The sequence below is a fragment of the Moschus berezovskii genome, chromosome 20, assembly GCF_049115385.1.
Source record: "Moschus berezovskii isolate FMDL1 chromosome 20, NW_MosBer_1.0, whole genome shotgun sequence".
Classification (NCBI taxonomy): domain Eukaryota; kingdom Metazoa; phylum Chordata; class Mammalia; order Artiodactyla; family Moschidae; genus Moschus; species Moschus berezovskii.
In genome coordinates, this window is record NC_142479.1 from 41,199,181 (window position 1) to 41,223,545 (window position 24,365).

The 24,365-nt window shown below is 48.0% G+C and overlaps 1 protein-coding gene across 10 annotated transcripts in view; it reads right to left on the reverse strand.

Moving 5' to 3' along the window:
* GAS7 (growth arrest specific 7) overlaps window positions 1-24,365 on the reverse strand; it is a 204,920-nt gene that overhangs the window by 61,458 nt on the left and 119,097 nt on the right. For 9 of the 10 annotated variants that reach the window (XM_055407078.2, XM_055407095.2, XM_055407146.2 and 6 more), the window contains exon 2: window positions 17,552-17,672. In XM_055407078.2, the coding sequence (XP_055263053.1) occupies window positions 17,552-17,672 (121 nt within the window). Of the gene's footprint in view, window positions 1-17,551; window positions 17,673-23,462; window positions 23,592-24,365 lie in introns of those variants that run through there. The other variant, XM_088828902.1, reaches the window with a different exon arrangement.

Genomic DNA, 24,365 nt, shown 5'->3' on the forward strand with positions numbered 1-24,365 from the left:
GTGGGAGGGGATGGGGGGCCCATCTGGAATAGTCCAAGCCTGTCCTTCAGTCCCTTTCGGATCCCCAGCCTCCTCAAAGGGCATGGACTCGGGCAAACACACAGCAGGAATCCCTGAACTTGAGCCGGCAGTGATGAGGGCTGATGCCACAAAAGAAAAAGGGTGTCTGGTCACTGAACCAACAGCTGTGGGCAGCCGACTGCCAGCTCACAGATTTTACTATCGCTGCTGTGTGGCTGAGAAAACTGTAGATGGGTCCTGAAAAGGAAACTGCATCAAATCAAAGCCTGGACACTCAGGATCCAGACCCTCAGCACAGTGCTTTGGTAAAGCTCCAGGCCTGTTTCCCAAACTTGGCCTCAGGATCACTGGGGCCACCTGTTGAAGCCACAGATTCCCAGATCCTGTGCCCAAAGGTTCTGGTTTAGCAGATCTTGGGTGGAACCCAGAAGTTAGCATTTTAACAAGTAGGCTCAGGGATTAATCAGATGTGGGAAAAAGGGGGTAGAGGCCATAGTAAAAACATGACAGGAACCAGCCACAGACTGGGAGGTACCCGGATGAGACACAAACCCCAGGGGAGGGGTCAGGCATGATCACGGCAGATGGTGACTGCAGTCACAAAATTAAAAGATGGAAAAAAAGCTATGACAAACCTAGATAGTGTATTAAAAAGCAGAGACATCACTTTGCCCACAAAGGTCCATACAGTCAAAGCTACTATTTTTCTAGTAGTCATGTACAGATGTGAGAGTTGGACTCTGAAGAAGACTGAGCACCGAAGAATTGATGCTTTCCAACTGTGGTGTTGGAGAAGACTCTTGAGAATCCCTTGGACAGCAAGGAGATCAAACCAGTCAATCCTAAAGGAAGTCAACCTAGAATATTCATTGGAAGGACTGATACTGAAGCTGAAGTTCCAATACTTTGGCCACCTGATACAAAGAACCCACTCTCTGGAAAAGACCCTGATGCTGGGAAAGATCGAGGGCAGAAGGAGAAGGGGGTGACAGAGGATGAGATGGTTGGGTGGCATCACTGACTCAATGGACATGAATTTGAGCAAGCTCCAGGAGATGGTGAAGGACAGGGAAGCCTGGCGTGCTGCAGTCCATGTGGTCAAAAAGAGTCAGACACGACTCAGTGACTGAAAAAAACAACACGAAGCAAGACGTGTGACAGCAATGTAGGGTAACTTAAGGAACCCTCGGAAATGCCACGTCCACCCCGATGTTCTAAAAATATCAGGATTACAACATCTGTGCCCAAAAGCCTCTGCTTTGGCCTGTGGCTTTATTATCTATTTTAGCTTCTGGGGGAGCCTTATGAATCACAAAGACCATCACAAACCCTTTAGCATGACTGAGTCCTTAGGGTTTTTCCTAGAAGAGGAGCTGATGAAGAGGAGAGGGGAGAAAGCATTGTAGAGAAGGAAGCCCAGAAGGTTCTAGCCTGTGAGCACGCTGAAGGAGGAAGCACTCCAACAGGGCCTGGCCTTCCCCAGGAAGTCTTATATTAAGCTTCTGGGGCAAAGTCCTGAACTGGAAAGATGAGTTTTGCGCAATGCTGGTCCCAGGTGCTTGGCGTGGATGGAGTTGGCAGGTCAGGGCTAGTGGGATATTCTCAGCCCGGCTGGGACACTCAGGGTCCTGTGTGCTCCCCAGCAACATTACTCAGGCTTTCTGAACCCTGTGAACAGGCACCCGGCTGGGGAGGGGTGCTGAGAGCTCGCAGTATCGCCCCTGCCCTCGGGGACTTCCTATCTCAGCTGCAACACTTGCTTTCAAATCCAATCCGCTCAGAGGTGTGCTCGGAGGGCCGGGACTGTGTCAAACAAATGCATTGCTGTTTCCCTGGTCCCGGTATGCAGGCAGTCAAGAGATGTTTGATGAATGAATGAAGACTCAGTTCAAAGCACTGTTAGAAGTCAGTCCAGTTACACTACCAGTGGCTGATTTTAAAAACGAGTAAGTGCATATATGTGTGTATAAAAAGATACACAGAGGACAGAAACAAAGAAGGGCCATGGAGAGCAGAAAGTGAAATTCAAAGTGTTAGTTGTTCAGTCCTGTCCAACTCTTTGTGACCCCGTGGACTGTAGCCTGCCAGGCTCCTCTGTCCATGGGATTCTCCAGGCAAGAATACTGGAGTGGGTTGCTATGTCTTCCTCCAGGGGATCTTCCTGACCCAGGGATCGAACCCATATCTCCTGCATTGCAGGGAGATTCCTTACCCTCTCAACCACCCCATATGGAGTGCAGAGAGAGCACCAATTCCCCTCGCAGACTATGAAGCACAAATCAAGCCAGCTGCCCAATCCAGAAAGAACCCAGAACATACACAGGTGGGTCACAGGAAAGCAATTACAAATGACAGTAAGGGAGAAAAGATGCTTCCTCTCAGGCAAAACTGGAGAAGTGCAGTCTAAGACACTTTTTTTTCACCCATTGGATCTTTTTCTACTAAATGGCTGCTAAAGAGAAAAGGCAAGTCTCCAGAGAAAAATATGTATGAAATCAACCCAGGAACGGGTATCATGAGATCCCAGAAACCCAGGACAAACAACGCAGCTGATTTTTCGGTTCTTAAGTGGGGGCTTTTGTGAGATACCCCATGTCCTTCTAATAAAGGTCTTTTTTTTTTTCCATAGACTGTTTGGGTGGGCTTCTATTTCTATAAAAGACAGTCTCTGCCCACCTACAATCCCTAAATGGCACTGCCCTGTAACAACCAACACCAGCCCCAGGGCCATTAGATCCACATCTGGAACCTCCTTCTGTGACCAGGCTGAATTGTGATGTCTTAAGGTGCCCTCAAGTAGGGCTTCCATAACCTCTCCGGGGCGGCGGGGGGCGGGGGGGAAGTCACACCATTCACACTATTCAGAAGCTTCTCTACCCACGAACTGGTATTTTCCACTCAAACACCATCTTTTCGCTTTGTTTTCTGAGAAACTCAACATCTATGGACTCCCCTTGCTCTGCTTTGCTAATGCAGATTTAGAAAACTTTCCAGTAAAAGGTGTGACTTTACATTTTATAAATAATGCTCAGAACCACTGAGAGTGTTGCTTTTCGCAAGCTGGAGGAAACTGTCAGAAAGAGCTCTGGTTATTTTGGGAAAAAGGAATCAGCAATCGTCTCCGTGAGGTGTAACCATGAAGATACTTCCAAGGCTGCCGGGCTCCTGGGAAAGGCAGGCCAGCCCCCAAGGCACAAACAGCCCCAGAGCTCCTTCAGGTGCATGGTCTTTATCATGAACCAACACTGCACAACAGGTATAGAAATTCTGGGTGAAATGAGCTCTTCTCAAACATCAAGAAAGGGCATTCAGAGTAGAGAGGATGACGCAAACAAAATGAGGAAGAAATGGGCAGAGTGGATGAAACAGGATTCCTCAGGAAATTGCATGAACAGGTTAAAACACACACACACAGAGACACAACACACACACAAACAACACACAGACACAACACACAAACACAGACACAACACACACACCACACCACACACACACCCCACACACACACCCCACACACACACCCCACACACACACACACCACACACACAGGAAATTGCATGAGCAGGTCAAAACACACACACACACACACACACACACATGACACACACACACACAGACACACAACACACACACAGAGACACACACACACAGACACACACACCAAAAAAAAACCCTCTCTGCAAAGAAGCCTTAAAAGGCCCATCTAGTTATTGTTGTTTAGTCACTGAATCGTGTCCAGCTCTGTGCGACCCCTAGACTGCAGTCCTCCAGGCTCCTCTGTCCATGGGATTTTCCAGGCAAGAATACTGGAGTGGGTTCCCATGCCCTCCTCCAAGGGATCTTCTGGACCCAGGGATCGAACCCACGTCTCCTGCATTGGCAGGTAGATTCGTTACCGCTGAGCTACTAGAGGAGTTTCCTCATCCAATAAGGGAGATGCTAAAACGCTGGGGAAAGGGGCAGCCTCCTCCAACTTTAGATGATCTGAGTACCACCTGGAGGGCTGGTTAAGCCCGAGATCACAGGGCCACCCCAGAGGGTCTGATTCAGGGGGGCTGGAGGGAGGCCTGAGACACTGCGTTTCTAACAAATTCCCAGGTGATGCTGATGTTGCTGGTCCAGGGACCCCACTTTGAGAACCACAGACGTTGACTAAGACAAGGAAGAACAGAGTTCTCTGCCACAGTTCACACCCTGTCTACAGGGGTTGCAGATACAGCTGGGAAGGGGGGGCTGCTGCTGCTGCTGCTAAGTCACTTCAGTCGTGTCTGACTCTGTGCGACCCCATAGACGGAAGCCCACCAGGCTCCCCCATCCCTGGGATTCTCCAGGCAAGAACACTGGAGTGGGTTGCCATTTCCTTCTCCAATGTGTGAAAGTGAAAAGTGAAAGTGAAGTCGCTCAGTCGTGTCTGACCCATAGCGACCCCACGGACTGCAGCCTACCAGGCTCCTCCATCCATGGGATTTTCTAGGCAAGAGTACTGGAGTGGCTTGCCATTGCCTTCTCCAGGGAAGGAGGGGCAACAAACCAAAAAACCTGTTTTGAAAAGTACAACAATCAAGCCAACCCACGAATTACTTCTGACTTGAAACCATCAGCCATGAAATTAAAAGACACTTACTCCTTGGAAGGAAAGTTATGACCAACCTTGATAATATATTAAAAAGCAGAGACATTACTTTGCCAACAAAGGTCCGTCTAGTCAAGGCTATGGTTTTCCCGGTGGTCATGTATGGATGTGAGAGTTGGACTGTGAAGAAAGCTGATCGCCGAAGAATTGATGCTTCTGAACTGTGGTGTTGGAGAAGACTCTTGAGAGTCCCTTGTACTGCAAGGAGATCCAACCAGTTCATTCTAAAGGAGATCGATCTGGGTGTTCATTGGAGGGACTGATGCTGAAGCTGAAACTGCAATACTTTGGCCACCTCATGCAACGAGTTGACTCACTGGAAAAGACTCTGATGCTGGGAAAGGTTGGGGGCGGGAGAAGAAGGGGACGACCGAGAATGAGATGGCTGGATGGCATCACCGACTCTGTGGACATGAGTTTGAGTGAGCTCCGGGAGTTGGTGATGGACAGGGAGGCCTGGCGTGCTGTGATTCATGGGGTCACAGAGAGTCGGACACGACTGAGCGACTGAACTGAACTGAACCCATCCACTGCTTACCTTTTTCCCCAAAAAAGTATGTTGCTGAAAACCGCAACAAACTGTATAGTTGGCCTGAGAGATTTAGAGAAAGAAAAAGTGAGCCTCACTGCGAAGATGCTCTGAAAGCAAAGAAGAAATCTGTCAGGATCACAGATGTTCAGGTTGTCGTTGAAGCCTCATAAGGATTTCCACTCCATCCTTAAAGCCTGCTAGTTAAGGTGGCTTTGCACTTGCACACCTGGTAGGGGTGGGGCTTCCCTGCTGGCTCAGTGGTAAAGAATCTGCCTACCAACGCAGGAGACATGGGTTTGATCCCTGGGTCAGGAAGATACCCTAGAGGAGGAAACGGCAACCCACTCCAGTATTCTTGCCTGAGAAATCCCACAGACAGAGGAGCCTGCTGTGCTGTAGTCCATGGGGTCGCAGAGTTGGACACAACTGAGCATGCAATAGGAATTCATGCTTCCTATTCATCAAAGAGTTGAACCAGCTGGGTGGGATATTGTATCCAAAAGTGCTGTGTGCTCCTTGGCCCCTTCCGCCCTGCTTCCCAAGGCTGCCCTGCTCTGTCCAATCTGTACCTTTTTCTGCAGTGTCTCCTCCATTAGCACATGTGAATTTTATACAGCAGCAGCTGAAACCAACTGAAGTCTGTAGCAGGGGAGGAGGGGGGAGGAACAGAGGGAGGTGGGGGAGGGAGAAAAGAAGGGGGAGGAGGGAGCAATGGAGAGGGAGGAGGGGACGGGGTCCTTGACTCCTGCCTAGCACACACCTCCTTCCGTGGCACAGATCATGGGGCCTGGCATTCTTGGATGCTTCTTGCACCATACAAAAAAGACCAGGCCCCGTTCAAGCTCCAGGTGTGCATCTCAGCTCCAGAAGGCTCCCCGGAACATAAGACCCCCTCTGCACAGGAACCAAGGACGGCGAGATGCTGTGCCAGGCTGGACGCATAGATAGGCAATAACCACAGCCGGCAGGAAGGCAGCGTCTCATTTGACAGGAATATCCAAGAGGCCCGCTAGGGGCAAGGCTCAGCCCATGATCTGTCCAAGGACAGCAAGATCCTTCAGTGGAGGCTCCCAGAGCCCACGCCCAGCCCAGCACCCCGCTCCTGGAGAGCACGGGCAAATAACACTCATCCTGCTCGACTAACTTCTCAGCCTATTCTCCTCCCACGCCTCCTGAAAGAGCATTGCCTACTCTGGAGTCCCACTTGGACTGAAACAACAAGAAGCTGTTCCCAAACTCCAAGATCTTCCTCCAGTGATGAAGGTCTGATTGCCGGGAGCCACGCCAACTCTCCATACAGAGGTGCACCCCCACATTTCAGGGGGGTGATGAACACAGTGGTTTGGCGATTCCTGGTTGCATAGGATTTTGGAGTTGGAAGGGACCTTCAAGGGTCTACTTAGGCAGGAAAGAGAATGGGCTGCAACCCACGAGGAAAGTCTCCTTCAATGATCTCATCTCCACCAGGAAGCGCTCACGAAGTCCTTTGCACTGTGTTCGCCCACACCGCCCCTGCAAGGAGCGGTCCAAGTGCATAACTGGGGATGGGCACAGAGGAGGCACTGAACAGACACTTGTGGCTTGATAACCAGTCCACGTGGTCCTGGCCCACTTGCTCATCAGATATAAGCTATGGATAATTTCCATTTTTGCCAACAATCCCACTGACTCCAAGGGACCTAAACCTTTAAAGAGCATTGATGGCTATCTGTGTCCAGACTGCCCCTTTCTGTGTACCCCAACTTCCTGCTGCGGCCACATGCTCCCACCTTACCCCCCCAACATACACACATGGGCCTTACGGAAGACCCCGAAGGCAATGCTTCCTGCCCTAACGTGTCAGGTGCGCACAAAAGCTCCAGGTATAAGACAGAGTGTGGGAAGAGTCTGACAGTTCCTTGTAGAAGCGGAACAGTCAGTCTTTTCTCTCCAGATTCTTTAATCTCTTGCCTGGTCCCCTTTCATAATCTCTGATTTCCAACTGTATTTGTGGCTTCCTGACTTTATGTCTAATAGTTCTCTGAATACTCATTGTAAATCCATGAGGCTATGTCCAAATCCATGAGGCTAGGTCAAAGCTCAAGCCTACACAAGCACTGGACACATAAGATGCTTGAAGGAAGCAGACTCTCGAGTCTAAGAAAAATCAGGAGTGATGGCGACCTGCTCAGATCGACCCAGTTGTGTTCACGCAGGAAGGTGGGTTCAAAATTCTCATGATTTTTCAAAAGGAGACAAGTATCTGGGTGCTTATGAAAAACCTCCCAATTGTTCAATGCTGGCAGTTCATTCAACATCTTTAAGGGTGGTGCATACAGAATGAAATGCTTCTGTGGACAGCCTCTGGCCTCAAGACAACCCACTGTGAGACATCGAGTCTAGCTGAATCTCTGCAGAACAGCTCACCTGGATGGAGGTGAGGTTCTGACCTTGTCTTGCCACCCGCCACCACACCCAGAGGTACTATGACACCACTGCCCTAGAAATGGAGTCATCATAGATCTGCACTTCCTTGAAGGCAAGGATGGTGTTCATTCTGTCTCAATGTCAGAGAGCTACACAGAATGGGAAAATGAAAATAGAAGCCCCAGATACTTTGACTTAGTTGCAGCTAGAAACAAAGTTGAAACTAGAGCCCACGGGTCTTGTTGCTTTTTTTAAATGACAAAAACACAGAGATTCAAAAAAAATATTATTTCTGAGCTATTGACTCAAAAGCTTTGAAATTATAAGACCTGCCACTACATCCTGTTCTGAGGATAAGTGTAAAGGCTAGAAATAGCCTCAAGTTTGCTAGAGACATCAGCCAGGTGAAGGGCCTTTCCCGGTAGTTTTATACTCATTTGGTACCCTGTCACTATAAAACTGAGTTGTCTTCAAGTAGCTATTCTATGAGATTCTACTTTAATTAAAATAGTTTATACTTATATAATCTTCAACCTTGGGACTACAACACATGTTTACTTGTTTGAACAAAGCTGTATTTTCTCAATGCATTTCCGAAAGAGAAAATTGGATTTAAACCGACTCTGCAGGACTTCCCTGGTGGCCCAGTGGATAATAATTCACCTGCCGATGCAGAGGACATGGGTTTGATCCCTGGTCCGGGGAGATCTCACATGCCATGGAGTGGCTAGGCCCATGTGCCGCAACTACTGAGTCCACACACTGCAACCACAGAAGCCCTTGTGCCTAGAACTCTGTGCTCCAACACAAGAGAAAGAAGGAGAATGAGAAGCCCACGTGTGCAACTAAAGAGTCATCCTCCTGCTCGTTGCAATAGAGAAAAGCTCGCACGGCAACAAAGACCCAGCACAGCCAAAAATAAATAAATTTATTTTAAAAAAAACACAAGTACATAAATAAATACATTGACTCCCTAGAGTATCTGATCCACAGGCCACGCTGTCATCAATCTGGTTGTCACCTTACAAGTCAAAAAAAGGTGGTGACTACGAGAAAACACTTAAAAAATATAAACTCGAAATTTTCACTTTTTCCAAATGACAGATTCCAAGTCAGCAGGTCGGCAGCAGGACTGGTATATTGATATTTCTAGACAAATTCCCTCTGTGATTCTGTGTCCGCCAAAGTCTGGGAATCAGGCAGAGGGAATGTCCAACTGAGGCATCTGAGGACTTGTTTTGGAAGGATACCAGGAAAGTTACCAACTCGTCCCCTCCCCAATACACCTATTTTTATTGTGATACAGCTCATAGACCATGAAACTCACTCTCTAAAAGCGTACCACACAGGGCTTTTAGTGTATTCACAGAGATGTTCAAATACCATGACTACCTAATTTTAGAACATTTTCATCACCTCAAAAGGACACCCATGAGAAGTCACCTCTTCCCCCCTAGACCCTAGAAGCCACACATCTATTTCCTGGGTCCATAGATTTGCCTGTTCTAAGCATTTTATATAAAAGGAATCATACAAGACACGGCTTTTCATGTCTGGTTTCTTTCACCTAGCATGATACTTTCAAGGTTTACCCATGCATAGGGCACATATCCATTGGTACTGCATCCCTTTTTACAGCTGAATAACTTACCAGTGCAAGGATAAGACCAGATTTTTTTTTTTTTTTTGGGATATTATTTGGGTTGTTTCTGGCCATTATGAATAATGCTGCTACAAACCTTCATGTATAAGTTTTTGTGTGGACATGTTTTCAGCTCTCTTGGATAGGAATCTAGGTGTGGAATTGCTGGGTCATGTACCACACATTCTTTTTTATTTCCTACCTGAACCATTTGCTGCTAACTGGTGGTTCCACCTAACAGCCAATAAGTCAACATCTTCAAAGTAACATTTCGTCTTCCTGTCTCCTTTGTCTTTTGATTTTTATGGGACTTCAACTTACTGGCAAGTGTGAATGACTATCTAACCCACTTGGCATCTGCCAAAATTCTAAGAGATTACCGGTATTAAAAACTGCTGAGAAATAAGATGTGTTGTATAATAAAGTGTTACATTAACATTACAAATTGAAACGAATTCTTGGAAAGGAAAAAACACAAGCCCCACAGAGAGAGATTAATAGTAAGATTTACAGTCTTGATCCATAGCCTTTATCAAACCGGTCAATCCTAAAGGAAATCAAGTCTGAACATATACTGGAAGGACTGATGCTGAAGCTCCAATACTTTGGCCACCTGATGTGAAGAGCTGAAAAGACCCCAACACTGGGAAAGACTGAAGGCAGGAGAAGAGGGAGGCAGAGAATGAGATGGTTAGATAGCATCACCAACTCAATGGACATGAACTTGAGCAAACTCCAGGAGACAGTGGAGGACAGGGAAGCCAGGCATGCTGCAGCCCATGGGGTCAGAGTCAGACACGACTGAGAGACTGAACAATAACAACAACCCTTCCATTAACAGAGGGTCTGTTAAAGAAAAATTAGTCAATCAACTAATTCAATCAACTGAATGTGCCAAATAAAAGCATCTTTTTAATCTCACATTTGTTCAACACAGATGGATAGATGAAAACAGACTAATGTTTTCGGGTGCAGAAGTTTCTTACGGCAACTTTTATTAACTGAGAATTATCAGAGTTGCTCTCTTCGGGGAGTTAGAAAAGTACCCAATTATTTGTAACAAAGAAAAGCTCAAAGAATGCGTTTAAAAAGTGTTCTACTGGAAAACTGATCCGGAAACCCACATTAGCTCCTGGTGTAATAAAGTTAAGTGGGAATCTACTCATTTAAAGAAAAATTAAAACCAGAAATCAAGAAAAGTGCCGACTATTTGGCAAATGAATCCAAAAGCTCAAATCCTGGTTCAATCCTCCAAGCTGGGCTTGCAAACATAATAAAACGTTTATACATAAGAATTCTTTGTCAACAGAGCTTAAAAACAACTCCCAGCTCTCCTGGGTTTCAGTTGACACTCTCAAAAGACAGTGGCATTTCTGTTAAAAACAAAAGTTATTTCGGATTGCTTTTCTACTAATCCATGAACTCAGTTGTCCTTTTTGCAAATTAAGTCACCACTGCCCATGTTCATTCTCTTGGATATTGAGGCCAAAAGGAAAAGACTACAAGACAGAAGATGTAGGCATAGGTTGGCCAGGTAACTATGACCAAGTCCCTTTACCCCATGGGGGACCCCCTTCCTCACGTGTAAAATGGATTGGCTCTATTGGTTAGGCTGCGGAATCTCAAACGTTTTCTTTTAAAGGCCGGAGAGGAAATATTTTTGGTTTTGTGAGCTGTATGGACCATACTCAACTCAGTCATCTTCAGGTAATAACAAACAGCCTTAGGCAATAAGACAATAAGAGAGCACAGCTGTGTTCCAGTAAAACTAACAAAAAAAGCTGCAAGCTGTACAAGCCCTGTGGATTGCCTGTATAAGCCCTGTACCAGCTGTACAAGGGCTATAGGTTACCAACCACTGTGTCCAGTGATTTGGAAGGATTCCCCTAGGATGACTGTGGAGAAAAAGTCATTGGTCACAGAAAGACTAAACAAGTCATCCAGGTCTGACAGTGCAGAGATGGGTAATGCTGCAGGAGCCTTCAGGTTGGGACTGACATGGGGCTCTTCCTCACATTTCCATTAACTGTCTCCTCTTATTGTGGTTAGAACCTCACCCATGCTCCACTGACCGTCCGCCTTGGGTTGAGCAGAAGCACCACTCCATGGGGGTGGAATGAAGCTTTCTGAGAGGCTGTTGGGGGACAGATGATACAACCCCAAAGTTGGGGGAACGGGTGGAAACAGCTCTCCCAAGTGGAGAAGGATGGCCCATGGGGAACAGGAGCTAAGAAGAAGGTGAAGAGATAAAACCACTTGCTCTCCCGTGGACTACTCAAAGGCAGGGCTCCCCTCCGCAAACCTTCCAGAGACATGAACACACCTGCTGAGCGACCAGTTCACTGTCAGTTCAATGTGAAGGCTAGTCAGCATCACATGGGGCATCTTCTTTTGCCTCTCTTCCCCTTCTCACCCATCCTCACCACTTTGGCCTGGGAAGTGAAAAGTGTTAGCTTAGCTGCTCAGTTGTGTCTGACTCTGTGCGATCCCATGGTCTGTCCATGGGGTTCTCCAGGCAAGAATTCTGGAGTGGGTAGCTATTCCTTTCTCCAGGGGATCTTCCCAACCTAGGGATCGAACCCAGGTCTCCTGCATTGCACACAGATTCTTAACCACCTGAGCTACAAGGGAAGCCAGCATCAGAGGGCATCTTCTTGTGCCTCCCTTCCCCTTCTCACAGCATCCTTACCTTTGGGCTAATACCTCCTAAATAAGGTGCTAACACTTAATCCTTGCCTCAGGCTCTGCTTTCTAGAGAAACTGGGCTAAGGCGCCTCCCGCCCAAAAGATCCTCTTTCTTTAGAAATGAAAGACAATAGAAGAATTTAACTGTCAGATTTAGACTATACAGAAGGAAGAAGTAAAATACCGACATACACTAAGTAAAACTAATCTTGGCCTTCATTGTGTGCATGGGGGCTAAGTCACTTCAGCTGTGTCCAGCTCTTTGCGACCCCTTGGACCATAGCCCACCAGGTTCCTCTGTCCATGGGATTTTCCTGGCAAGAAGACTAGAGTGGGTTATCATGCCTTCCTCCAAGGGATCTTCCCAACTCAGGGACTGAACCTGCGTCTCCTGCACTGCAGTCAGATTCTTTACTGTGGAGCCACTGGGGAAGCCCTTGGTTCATTACTGCCTGGAAATACCCCTTCAAAATCCAAATGGTAAAATATAGCCCACATAATATCTAAAAAGTCAGCATTTCTGCAAAAAGAAGACCTGAATACTTATGACTGTATCACTGTGAAGTGATTAAACACACATATCTGGCCTTCCAATTATACATGGAACAAAACAACTTTGTGCTATGTTTCTTGAAATGTTATACAAATAAGAGGTCTCCCTTCACACTAGTTTAGATTCTTGAACAGGCCAGTTATTAACAAGTCAAAATCCAGAAATTAAACACAACCCTCATTTTTGGCAACTAAGTCAACTCTGGGTGGAATGGAGCACTTTCCACAACAGCATAGCACGAACAGCTTCCTGATACCAGAACCCCCAGGGTTCCTGGGCCTGAGCACAGGACCACCCAGCTTGATGAAATGCTCCTGGGAGCTATAAACTGTGAGAAGATGAGGGGAGATGGGGGCTTCCCTAAGTCTCATGCTCTGATGGTTTTGCTGAGTTTGGTGGTGGTTTAGTCACTAAGTTGTGTCCGACTCTTGCAACCCCATGACCTGCAGCCTGCCAGGCTCCTCTGTCCATGGGACTTCCCGGGTAAGAACACTGGAATGAGCTGCCATGCCTTCCTCTAGATCTTTCCAACCCAGGTATCAACCTGGGTTTCCTGCATTGCAGGCAGATTCTTTACCAAATGAGCCACCAGGGAAACCCAAGTTTAAGCTGAGTTTGTTTATATGAAAACAAGAGCATTAACTTACCCATCAAAAGTTAGCCATCTGGCCCAACACCATTTATTAAATAGTTTGTGCTTTCTCTAGGGATTTAAAATATCCCTCCACCATAAATCTGATCTGCATTTCAGTCTGTCTTGACAATCTTTTCTCCTTTGTCTTTCATGACATTGCCTTTTCAAGGATGCCTCCCATCTCTAACAATTCTTTCCAAGCCCACTCTGTCCCTCCCTTAAGCATGGTTCTTCAGGGCTCTCTTTCTCCTGGAGGCTTGCCCTCGGAGGGAACTCCTGATTTTAGTTCTTTGCTGATGAAATGCAAATTCTGCGCTTCACCCATGCTTGTGCAGGTTAGTCCCAGAAAAAAAAGGTCAGGCCAAGGGGCAATTAGGGGTGAAATCCATCCTGCTCTCTGCCCGCAATGCTGTGCACCCACAAGAATCCCCAGAGTCGCATCTTTAGCCCAGATGACCCGAGTCATGACTCATCCATCCAACATGCGCTGGCCATCTCTCCCTGAATGTTCCCCAGGAACGGCACGCTCAACAGGGCTTCGTCTTCTTTCTTCCAAGGCCATTCCTCCCTTGACTCCCCTGTTCTCACCACGTGGCTCCAGCACATAAGGCAGAAAAGGAACCTGTGAGTTCTACCTTCCTGGATCTGCCACATCCCGCCTGACATATCCCACCTCCTCTTCTCCAGCCACAGCTGCTGCCGTGGAGCTGACCTCGTTACTTCTCATCGAGTCTGCCAGGTCTCTGCTTGCCATCCTCTGACTCCTCACTCTACAGCACAAGCAAGCCTTCCACAACATTCCGAGATGTCAAGCCAGCGCTCTGAATCCTTCCATCGCTCGCCATGCCCACGGGGCCAAGTCCCAACTCCTCCTCACCCAGAGGAGGTCTTTAGTGAATCAGACTCTCAAGTCCCTCTCTCTCTGCTCTAACACATCAGCCTTCCCCCGGCTGACACCACAGCTAGGACACCTAAGTCAAGAACCCTTGTCCTTTCAAAGACTGGTCTGATGCCCAGATAAAGCTGGTGGCCCCCTTCAATGAGCCCACAGATTTCCATGCTAACATCCACAACACTTACTGGTTTCCGGGTTTCTCTGCCTTCATCAGACCTTCCATCTTTGAAGGCAAAGACGGCCTCTGCTCTGATTTTGTATCCCATAGCCCAGCATAGCACAGCAGCCTGGCCTGTGACAATTCCCAGGCAGAAAAATTCTAAATGGATTTGAAAATAAGCAGATTAGCCAGAGCAAGGCAATACAAATGTAAATTGGTCTTTAAACTCCTTACATTTGTATGTAGTGTAAAAACAGGGACAGCATGTCTATTGTACCCCAGTACCCCCTGGGAAAGAAGTGATTAGGGATTACAGGGACTAGGAGAGCTTGGAGCAAAGGAAGACAGGAAGAAGAGGGAAATGGCTCGTGGCAGCTGAGCACAGGGGCTCTGCTTCCCTGGCAGTGGTGCCTGGCTCTGGCCTGAGTCACATGCCGGCAGAGATCCAAGAGTTGGGGCAGAAAGGTGGGGGCAGCTGGTTTGGCCATGAGGAGACACAAATGCCTCCAGGAGTCAGGGGGTCAGATAAACGTAGGTATGAGAAGACCGAGAAGCTGCTTTCAGTAACTTCCTGCAGAAAAGGAGGTCAGATTCAAAACTTTACCAAGCAGTCCAGCAGTCAGACAAAACAGGGCTGAGGTCCCAGAGAGAATTAGAAAGACATCTGGTCTTCCCAGTCCCTTAAAACTAAAGAGCACAACTTTTAACATGACCCTGAGGGTCTGTACGATCCCTCCAAACATGGCTAATGTTGTCATCATGTTTCCCATCTCAGCTGAAGGGTACCTCCTCCTCCAGAAAGCTTCCCCTGACTTCCCAGGGTCTCTTTGGGACATGCTCTCAAAACACCATGGACTCCTCTCCTTCACAACCCTGCTCACAATTGTAATCAAATATCAATTCATTTAAAATCTGCTTCTGGGAATTCCCTGGCAGTCCAGGGAACTTGGGGCTTTCAATGCCAGGGCCCAGGTTCAAGCCCCCGGTCAGGGAATTAAGATCCTGCAAGTTGCACAGCCAAAAAATAAAAATAAATTAAATAAAATCTGTTACTACTATAAGAAGATTAGCATTTTGAGTGTCAAGGCTGTTTTTTATTCTTATATCCCAGCATCCAACACTCTGTTTGGAACATATGTGAGGCCCAATATATGCTTGTTGCATGAACAATTCAATCAACCACACAAATGAAGAATGAATTAAACAATGAATGAATAAAACTGGCATATACATTGCAGGAGGTTTTTCAGCATCCCTGGCCTCTACTCACTGGATGCCAGGACATTCCCCAGTTGGAACAATCAAAATTCTTTCCAGACTTGCTCTCTGGGGAACAAAAGTGTCCCTTGAGAGCCCCTGTTTTCCGGAATTGTTGAGTAGGTTTAATAAAATTATTTATGGCTAATTTAACACATTTTGACATGTAATATGTACATAATAAATATAATTATTGGATTACTGCGAGCATTTGGGAAAGAGTGGGGAGGGGTGAGCAGGGCAGGTCATACTGGGAATGACAGGCCAGAGAGGTGTCACCAGCCAGTATGGCCTGTGGGCCAATATACGTTATGTCATCATACAGCTTGGGAACTCCTTAGCTAAGATCAGTTTTTATATTTTTAAATGGCTAAAAAAAGAAGCCTACTTCATGACATACAAGCTATTGAAAATTCACATTTCACGGTCTAAGTAAAGTTTTATCAGAACACAGCTGCCCCCATGGGTTTACCATCATCTATGGCTGCTTTCACATGACAATGGTAGAGTTAAGCAGCTGTGACATTGACCCCATGGGCCTCAGAGCCTAAAATATCTACCACCTGGACTATCAGAGAAAAAGCGTTTGACCCCTGGTCTAGAATCTCTTGCGATCACTATTTTCCAGGACCCAGTGGCATGACATCTGGGCTTCAGAAAAAAGCTGTCTGCCCTGCCTGGTAAAATGGGACCTAACTATCCCCCTAATAAAGAGAGGGCTAGCTGAATGAAGGAGAGCATATATCAGCAGTGGATTGTTTGTTACACAGTTGTTTTTTAAAAATGAGTTGAGTTTTTAGAAAGCTACTTTTACCCCTCTGCCCCTTTGCAACAGGAGCTAATTCAGGACAAGGATGGAGCCAAATTCTTGATGATCTCAAGGTCATATGGTTCAATTTCTATATTTTACAGATGGGGAACTGCACATAAACACACTCTCCTCCGAAACTTCAGAGTCTGATAATCTGATAACAGTACAAAGCGGCTCATATGTTTATTTTGAGGAAGACTCTTTCTGATTAGAATGGTCAGAAGGAGTTCCACTTCCCTTTTTCTAGAAACCCCGGTTAAATCTTCAACTAGAACACCCCCTTGAGCAGATGGCCAGGTTGCCAGGGGATATAAACAAACCAACCAGGCCAAGTGGCAGTTTTCAGCTGTTTTCTCTGTTGCTCCCTCGAAACAGCAGCTGGCTCTTCTCTCACCAGGTCCCAACTGCGGGTTTATAAACATAAACCATATCCATGGTCCCGTCAGGTGGGAGGAGGTAGCCGTAGTCAGGCGGGCATAGATGAGGAAGTGAGGTGTCAACAGGTGGATTCAGGGAAGATTTCACATTCTGCCTTGGCACAGATTCCCACCAAATCTAATTTTCTGGGTTTCCATCCTCTCTGTTTTCTTGGAGCAACTGCCCTGGGGTTGAGAGACAGAGCTGATGGCTGGCTTTGCTCTGCCTGGTCCAAGATGACAATCTATACATCACTCTGCCCACCTTGTTATACAGCTCCTACCGCTTCTCCTTCTATGACCCTGCTTGCAGGTCACTCTACAGCAATGAGCTGGGATCCTGGAGTCATTCTGAAGGCTCAGGATGCCCACAATTATTGGGACAAAGAGATGTGATCTTGACTCAACTCAGAAATGCACGTGAATCTCTCTTACAGGTTAGAATAAACCCGTAAGTAGCCCCAGCCTTTCCCAAAGAACATCCTAAGAAACACCAGCCAGTGAGATACTTCAGGGAAGAGAGCCATGTTGTGATGAAATCACAGGAAAACCCCATTCTTGTAACCCGTTTGGGTATCAATCAGCACATTCCAAGCTCTCAGAAATCATGCAGTGGCTTAACCTGTTTAATTTGATTTAAACCAGCTGTGGATCACAGATCCTTACAAGATCCCAGTTTGGAAAATACAGTCCCAGACCATGAGGTTGGGTTCCACAATGATGCCCAGTTCCAAAGATGACCCCCAACCTTGAAGGAAAGCTTTTCCCACCCTGGTTCGACCTCCTGCCACCCAGTCCTGGGGGAAGGAAAGACATCCTGGCAGCCAGGGAGGAGGAGAGAGGTGCCCCTCCAGATGGACAGGACCCTGGGGGCTGCTGTAGGAAGTTGCCCGGAGGAGGACTCACCATTGGTGGCCGTGTTGACATAGTAGCGCCGGCCCTGAGGGGACAAGTAGCTTTGCCAGCCTGGTGGAAGGACAACAGTCTGGCTTTCCTCTCCCGGCGGAGGGGGGACCATTCCAGGCTTCTGTGGAGGAGGAAAGAGAAGGTCACACACATGTGGCATTTTGCAACTGTCTCTCAACTGGGAAGTGAGAGGCAGATGAAGTCTCCCTAGAATGGCTCGACGCTGGTTGGGGTGGGGGGTGGTGTGGTGGCCTACAGGCCTCCCTGGGAGAGGTAACAGGCTACAGGTGTGATTATAGGGGTTGCCTGAGCATGAGGGGTGAGGAGCCCTTAGATTTTCAGAACCACCACAGAAGGGACAGCTCCCCCCAGAGGATGTGGGGTGGAGACGCTGCTCAATGAACATGGCTGGGGTTTCTCTCCTGGGCCCCTAGGAAACCACTCACAGGGATGCTGTACCTGCCTGAGCGGGTGGGGGGTCACTGGAATCTGAAACTCTCCGGGACCACCAAATACAGCAGCAGACAAGGCCCAGGGACTGCTGTGGGACCCAACCAGAAGTCACTAACACATGTTTTGGCAGACAGAGATGTTAAAACCTTCCACAATAAAGCATAGAATCACTGAAGATCTAGCTGGTTTTTTTCTAGTCAAATGTCTAAATGGCAAAGAGAACTGGGAAGCTGAGTTGAAACAGGCTTCTTCCTTTCCATAGTATGCACTGATGTGTGGTTTAATTCTTCTAACTAAGCATGACAGTACTTTTCTTTAAAATAAATAAATAAGGTCAGAGAAAAAGTACATAACAGAAAAACAAGATAAAGACACAAAGGCTAAACAGAGGTGATTTGTAGTGATGGGATTATGAGGAACTTTTTTTTTTCTTTCATTTTTGCTTATCTCTCACATCTAAATTTTTGTTAATACACACAACAAAAAAATTGTGACCTAAATAAAGAACATTGAAAAATAAGAAAAGCAGGCTCAAGTTAGCCTCTCAGACAATTGCTATTCCTTGTGAAGAAAGTGAGTTGACCTAAATCAGAATTCCAGCCACACAAGGAGAGGTGCGGTGAATTTTTCAGCAAAGCTGGACCCTGATCAGAAATATTAAAACTCATCAGCTTTTAATTGCCCTCAGAATCCTCTGGCCATACCCAAAAGAGGCAGGTTCTGGTCACTGATGACCACTGTTTGGGAAAATAAGAGATTAAAATTGAGCAGTAGAGACACTCATTTCCCAGACTGCTCTCAGCTTCTCTGAAGCTGCAAAGCCTCATGCTTCTGCTTCTTGCGGTGCCCTGCACACCCTCAGCGGGATGGGATCAATCGTAGCTGCTCCTGGGACTTGGGGTAAACATAGCCTCCCTGTGTCCCTCCGGGGAGCGGTGGTGTATGTTTCATTACAAATGTTCACAGCTTAATTAAAAGCCTTCCCCTATGCCCTAATGGCTTCCGACTCCCACACCTGTTAACTCACAGCACTTCTGACTCTGTGCGGAAGACTGGCTTCTAGAAGAACTACCCAGGGCTGGACAGCGGCCAGGAGGCCTCCTCCTCAGCAGAAAACGTCCACTGAGCCCAAGCACACAGCTGTGCATGTTTTTGGAAAGAGGTCAAAACACATGCAAACCCTATGATGAGTATTGTGTTTTGTGTATAAAATATCCCACCTGCAGGAGATGGACATTTTGGCTGAGTGGAGGTGGGAGTAAAACAAGAGGAGGAAGGTCAGAGGGTTGGCTGAGGAGAGAAGCATTCTTTTGTGGGGGGACCACACCATGCAGCATGCAGGATCTTAGTTCCCTGACCAAGGATTGAACCCACATCTGCTGCATTGAAAGCACAGAGTCTTGAAAACCGGACCACAAGGGAAGTCCCAAGAGAGAAACCTTCTAGAACCAGGCTGCTTCTGCTTGACCCCAGGTAACTTACAGAATCCATGAAGGAAAGGCCAGATTGAAGCTTGTCTAAATAACCTGGTAAACAATGAGAGATTTTTAAGAGGTATCAGAGATGGATGTCATCAGAAATACATTGCAGAGGAGAGACGGACCCAGAAGCACAGTGAAAACCAGTCCTCTGGTCTCTGGCTCACCATCCTGACTCAGCCTCTTAGCAGCCACGTGACCTGGGGAAATGACTCAACTAGCTGCCTGTTGCCACATCTGTGAAATGGAGGGTGACGATATTAGCCCGGTTGTGGAAGACGCCATGGAAATTAATAACACACTAGCCACCAAGGACAGTACCTGTCACCAGCTGTGTTCAATAAATGGGGGTTCCCAGAGGAAAGGGGAGCCATTCGATGCTGAGCAAGACCAAGCTTCACAGAGCCTCTGCCTCCTACGATGTGAAGTTCAGGGGCAAGTACTTGGCCTCTGCCCCACTGTCACTGCACATGGAATGTCACCAATCACAGTCATTTCCCTGAGGTTTCTATTTCTAGGACTGCTCAACTTAAAAGGCAAACACAGATCTGCAGGGGAGGCTGGCGGTTAAGATGCTGACTCTCACACTCTGGTGAGACGACCTCTCCTGCGCTGGGCTGGTGGGGTGAGTGAACTGAACCTTCCATGCCTCTGTGTCCCACCTGTGGAACAGCATCAACAATGCCTGTCCTGTCTCCACAGCTGTGTGGTACTGTTCTCTTTAGAAGGACCAGTGAACTCGCCTAACTGTAGGGTCAGAAGAAGCCCAAGTTTCCATCTGAAGACACTAATGACCAAGGAGGGGCCATGACTGCTCTGAGGTTGCCCCCATCCAGAATATGCAGGGCCCTCCGGAAGGTACCTGGGGGAGGCCTTCCAGATGCGGAGCCCAGAAGGTAGGGGTGCTGAAAGAGGTGGGGGGCATCTGGGCCAACATGGCAAGGATGGTCTCCACCTCCCCTCCAACATGGCCATGGGGCCCCGCTCTGCACGCCATCTGGCTGTGTTCTGCTTCCACCTCCCACCCTCAAGGCAGGCACAGTCCCCTGGTTGTCTTCTCCCTTCTTCCAGAGAGAAGTCCCTCCTGTTGGCTGGCTTAAAGTAAGTCAGGAATCAAAGATGTGCGGACAACTGGGTGTATCAAGAGAACTGAAAACAGCGCTCAAACACAGACTTGTACACATGTTCACAGCAGCAGCATCTACAATCGACAACTGGTAGAAACAACCCGAGTGTCTGTCAGCTGATGAATGGACCAACAAATACTCCTCCGTTCATGGGATTCTCCAGGCAAGAATATTCCCTTCTCCAGGGGATCTTACTGACCCAGGGATTGAAGCTGGGCCTCCTGCACTGCAGGCATATTCTTTACCATATGAGCCACTAGGGAAGCCCACATGTATCCATAAAAAGGAATAGTCAGTCATCCAAAGGAATAAAGTATTGATATACATGACAACACAGACGAACCTTGAAATGATGCCATGTGAAATAAGCTAGCCACAAAAGGCCACATACTTACAATCCTATTTACATGAAACATCCAGAAGAAGAAAATCCTTAGAGATAGGAAGCAGATGACTGGTTGCCAGGGGTTGCGGGGAGGGGAAAACAGGTACAGGGACTCCTTTTTGGGCATGATGAGAATGTTCTGGAATAGACAGTGGTGATGGTTGCACAAAACTGAGAATGTGTATGTGTCACTGATGATAAATTTTATGTTAGGTGTATCTTTTTTCTTTTAATTGGAGTATACTTGCATTACAGTGTTGTGTTAGTTTCTCCTGTACTCTGAAGTGAATCAGCTGTACGTAAACATACATCTCCTCCCTCTAGAACCTCCCTCCGTCCCAAGCCCACCCCTCTAGGTCATCACAGAGCACCCAGCTGAGCCCCCTGTGCTTTATCCAGGTGGCACTAATGGTAAAGAACCCGCCTGCCAATGCAAGAGACACAGGTTTGATCCCTCGGTTGGGAAGATCCCCTGGAGGCAGGCCAGGCAACCCACCTCAGTATTCGTACCTGGAGAATTCCATGGATAGAGGAGCCTGGTGGGCTACAGTCCATAGGCTTGCAAAGAGTCAGACATGACTGAATCAACTTAGCACGCACGCACATAGAACAGGTGTATTTTAACACACACACACACACACACACACACACACAGAGTTGGCCTTGCCACCTGCAGACCCTCATCTAAGAGGCCCAAACCACCATTATCTTACTTCTTGTGGTTGCAGAGGGCCAGGCCTCCTGGGAGAGCTGCCCCAGAGCAATCAAGAGGATTCAGCATAAGGAACTACCCAGTAATTAAGGTCTCTGCCAAACCCATACTTCTAATTAGTTTTCTTACAACTTAAATCCTTCCCTTCCCTTCCCTAGTCCTGTGGCTTCTCCCCTTCCATTTCAGCAGCTCTTTCCCATGGGAATAGGAACTAGAAGCAGGGATGAAGGGTGAGGTTGGAGGCCACACCTACAACGAAGATGGTCAGAAGTGGGAATCAGGGGAGATGAAACCAGTGTCCTCCAACTCAGAAATTCTTAACCTCATGCGCAGCACAGCTCTGTGGGAATCAGATAATATTGCCTCTTCTCCAGATGGGCTGGCCCCCTGAGTGCAAGGCTGGGTTTGGCCTCCCTTGACCTCACCTCCTCCCAACCTGGGTTCCCTTGTTCAGTATAGAACCTGCTCAACTGTGTATGACAGCCCATCCTCTGAGAATCTAAAGCGAATTCTGGCCCTTCTGCCCCCCACCCTTCAAATGGAGACATGTGTCCACCTACTCCCTCACCCTATTTCCTATGGAACATGCAGAGGTTCCAGACGACTTCAGAAGCCCAGTCTGGAAGGTCCTCAGGAAACGTCTGAGCTCGGACCCCGTTAGCAATCACCGATAATGACTTCCACCGCTTAAAATGTTTACCACGCACCAAGGACGGGCCCAGGTGCTCACACACTCATCTTTAATCGCCACCGCAAGCCTGCTGCAGGGATGCCATTTCCTTCCACCATTTTAAAAGGAGGAATCTGAGACTCAGAGAGTTTAATATCTCACCCAAAGCTGCACAGCTAATTAACAGGTGAAACCAAACTTTAAAATACTAGCTTTGTTAGACAGATTTCCATCCAGTTACTCAAATCCTGGCTACCCTCAGCCCGTCTCTCCCCAGCTGTCTGTGATCAGCTCCGAATCTTCACCTGGACCACCTGACATCCCAGATCCCACCCAAGGAGGATGGCACCCCAGCCTGATCCTCCTGCCTGTCTCACTGTCTCCAAATGAACATATGCCTCCCCAGGAGACATGCAGAAATATCACCACCCACGTGCAAGCAGTCACGTTCCCCGTCTGTGGGCTGACTTCCTTGTCTCCTTACTTAGAACAACACAACCGAAGAAAATTTTCCTCTTAGTAATGGCTACTGATTCCCCCTTGGGGTGGGAGGGGGAGAGGGGGAGAAGAGTAGGTGAACAAAGGAAAGTCACCCAGAGATTAAAGACAAATCCCCCCTACAGCTGTGTTTCTCAAAGTGTGGTCCCTAGGAGACCCCATCCATCACCTGGGACGTGGGTTAAAGTACAAATGCCAGGGTCCTGACTTCAAATCAACCTTGAGCCTGGGAAGCTGCCTTTTAACACGTTATCCTTAAGTCTCATGCTCAATGAACTCAGAAGAGAGGGTCTGCAGCTTTCCTGAGAGGGAGTGATGGAGAGAAAATGATCACTTCTGAAATCAAAACTGGGAACAGAAAATTAGCAATTTATAAAAAGACAGTGTTTGGCTTCCTGGCTATGTATGAAAGAAAAGTCTCCTAGCCCCTAGCCCAGGTCCTTCAGAGAGGCTATTTTAAGAGAGACCCGTCTCCCTCTGCAGCCTCCAGGCAGTACAAACCCCAACACTCAGCTCCCGATAGCCTCTTCAAGTTCAACCCGGGACTCCTCGCCCTTCAGGAGACTTCTGGGAGCACCTGGCTCTTACCTTCCACAGATGTGAGCAGACGGTCCTCGCTGGTGGTAACGGGTGGTCGTCAGACACTCAATTTCGCAGTCGGATCGGACGGGTTTAAGGTCCCCCCATTCCACGTCTTCTCACACCCCAAACCCAGAAGCAATAGAAGAGCTAAAGAAAGGCATATCCAGGAGCCCCCACACCCCACCCCCCACACCCAGATCTATATATAACAGCGCTGAAGTTGTCAGCCTAAGGAGCCACTTTCTGGCAGACCCGTTGCCATGGCAATGACTACTAATGAGCCCAGGGCTGTGATTGGCACCGCCTGAAGGCTTCTCCACAAAGAACTCTCCAGCAAGTTCTCCTTTCTCAACCACACGGCCAGCTGGGACACCTGGGGGCAGCCAAGATGTGGCTGGGGTGCCTGGGAGCCATAGGTCCCGGGGAACCACTTTGTTACAGGTGCGCCCAGCGCAGTCCTGAACCCCACGGCCCGGAGCGGCCTCTACTGTCACTCAACACGGGCCAACCAATTATGGGCAGGGCTGCAAAGGAGCCACCAAGGAGACCAAGGCCTGGTCAGGCCCGAGACCGGAGAGTCAAGTCCAGCCCACACTTCCTGCTGACCTGTGTTCAGGGTGGAGAGAGCCCCACACGAAGCTGGGAACGGCTACCCAAGGAAAGAGCATCTTTGGCATGAAGTGGGGCCCCGCCTCCCACACGGCTGCCGCCGGCCTGCAGGCCTGTGTCTACGAGAATTCTGGGCGCCTTGCCTCTATCTCAGAGGTGAAAGTATTGTTCTCTCTGGCTCTGGCAGCCTTTCTATCCACGGAGGGCAACTCACAGACACTCACTGGGGAGGAAAGAGGGACCCATGACAACAGCACAGGGCATTCTGGGAAGTGTAGTCCTCACAGTACTTTCATAGGC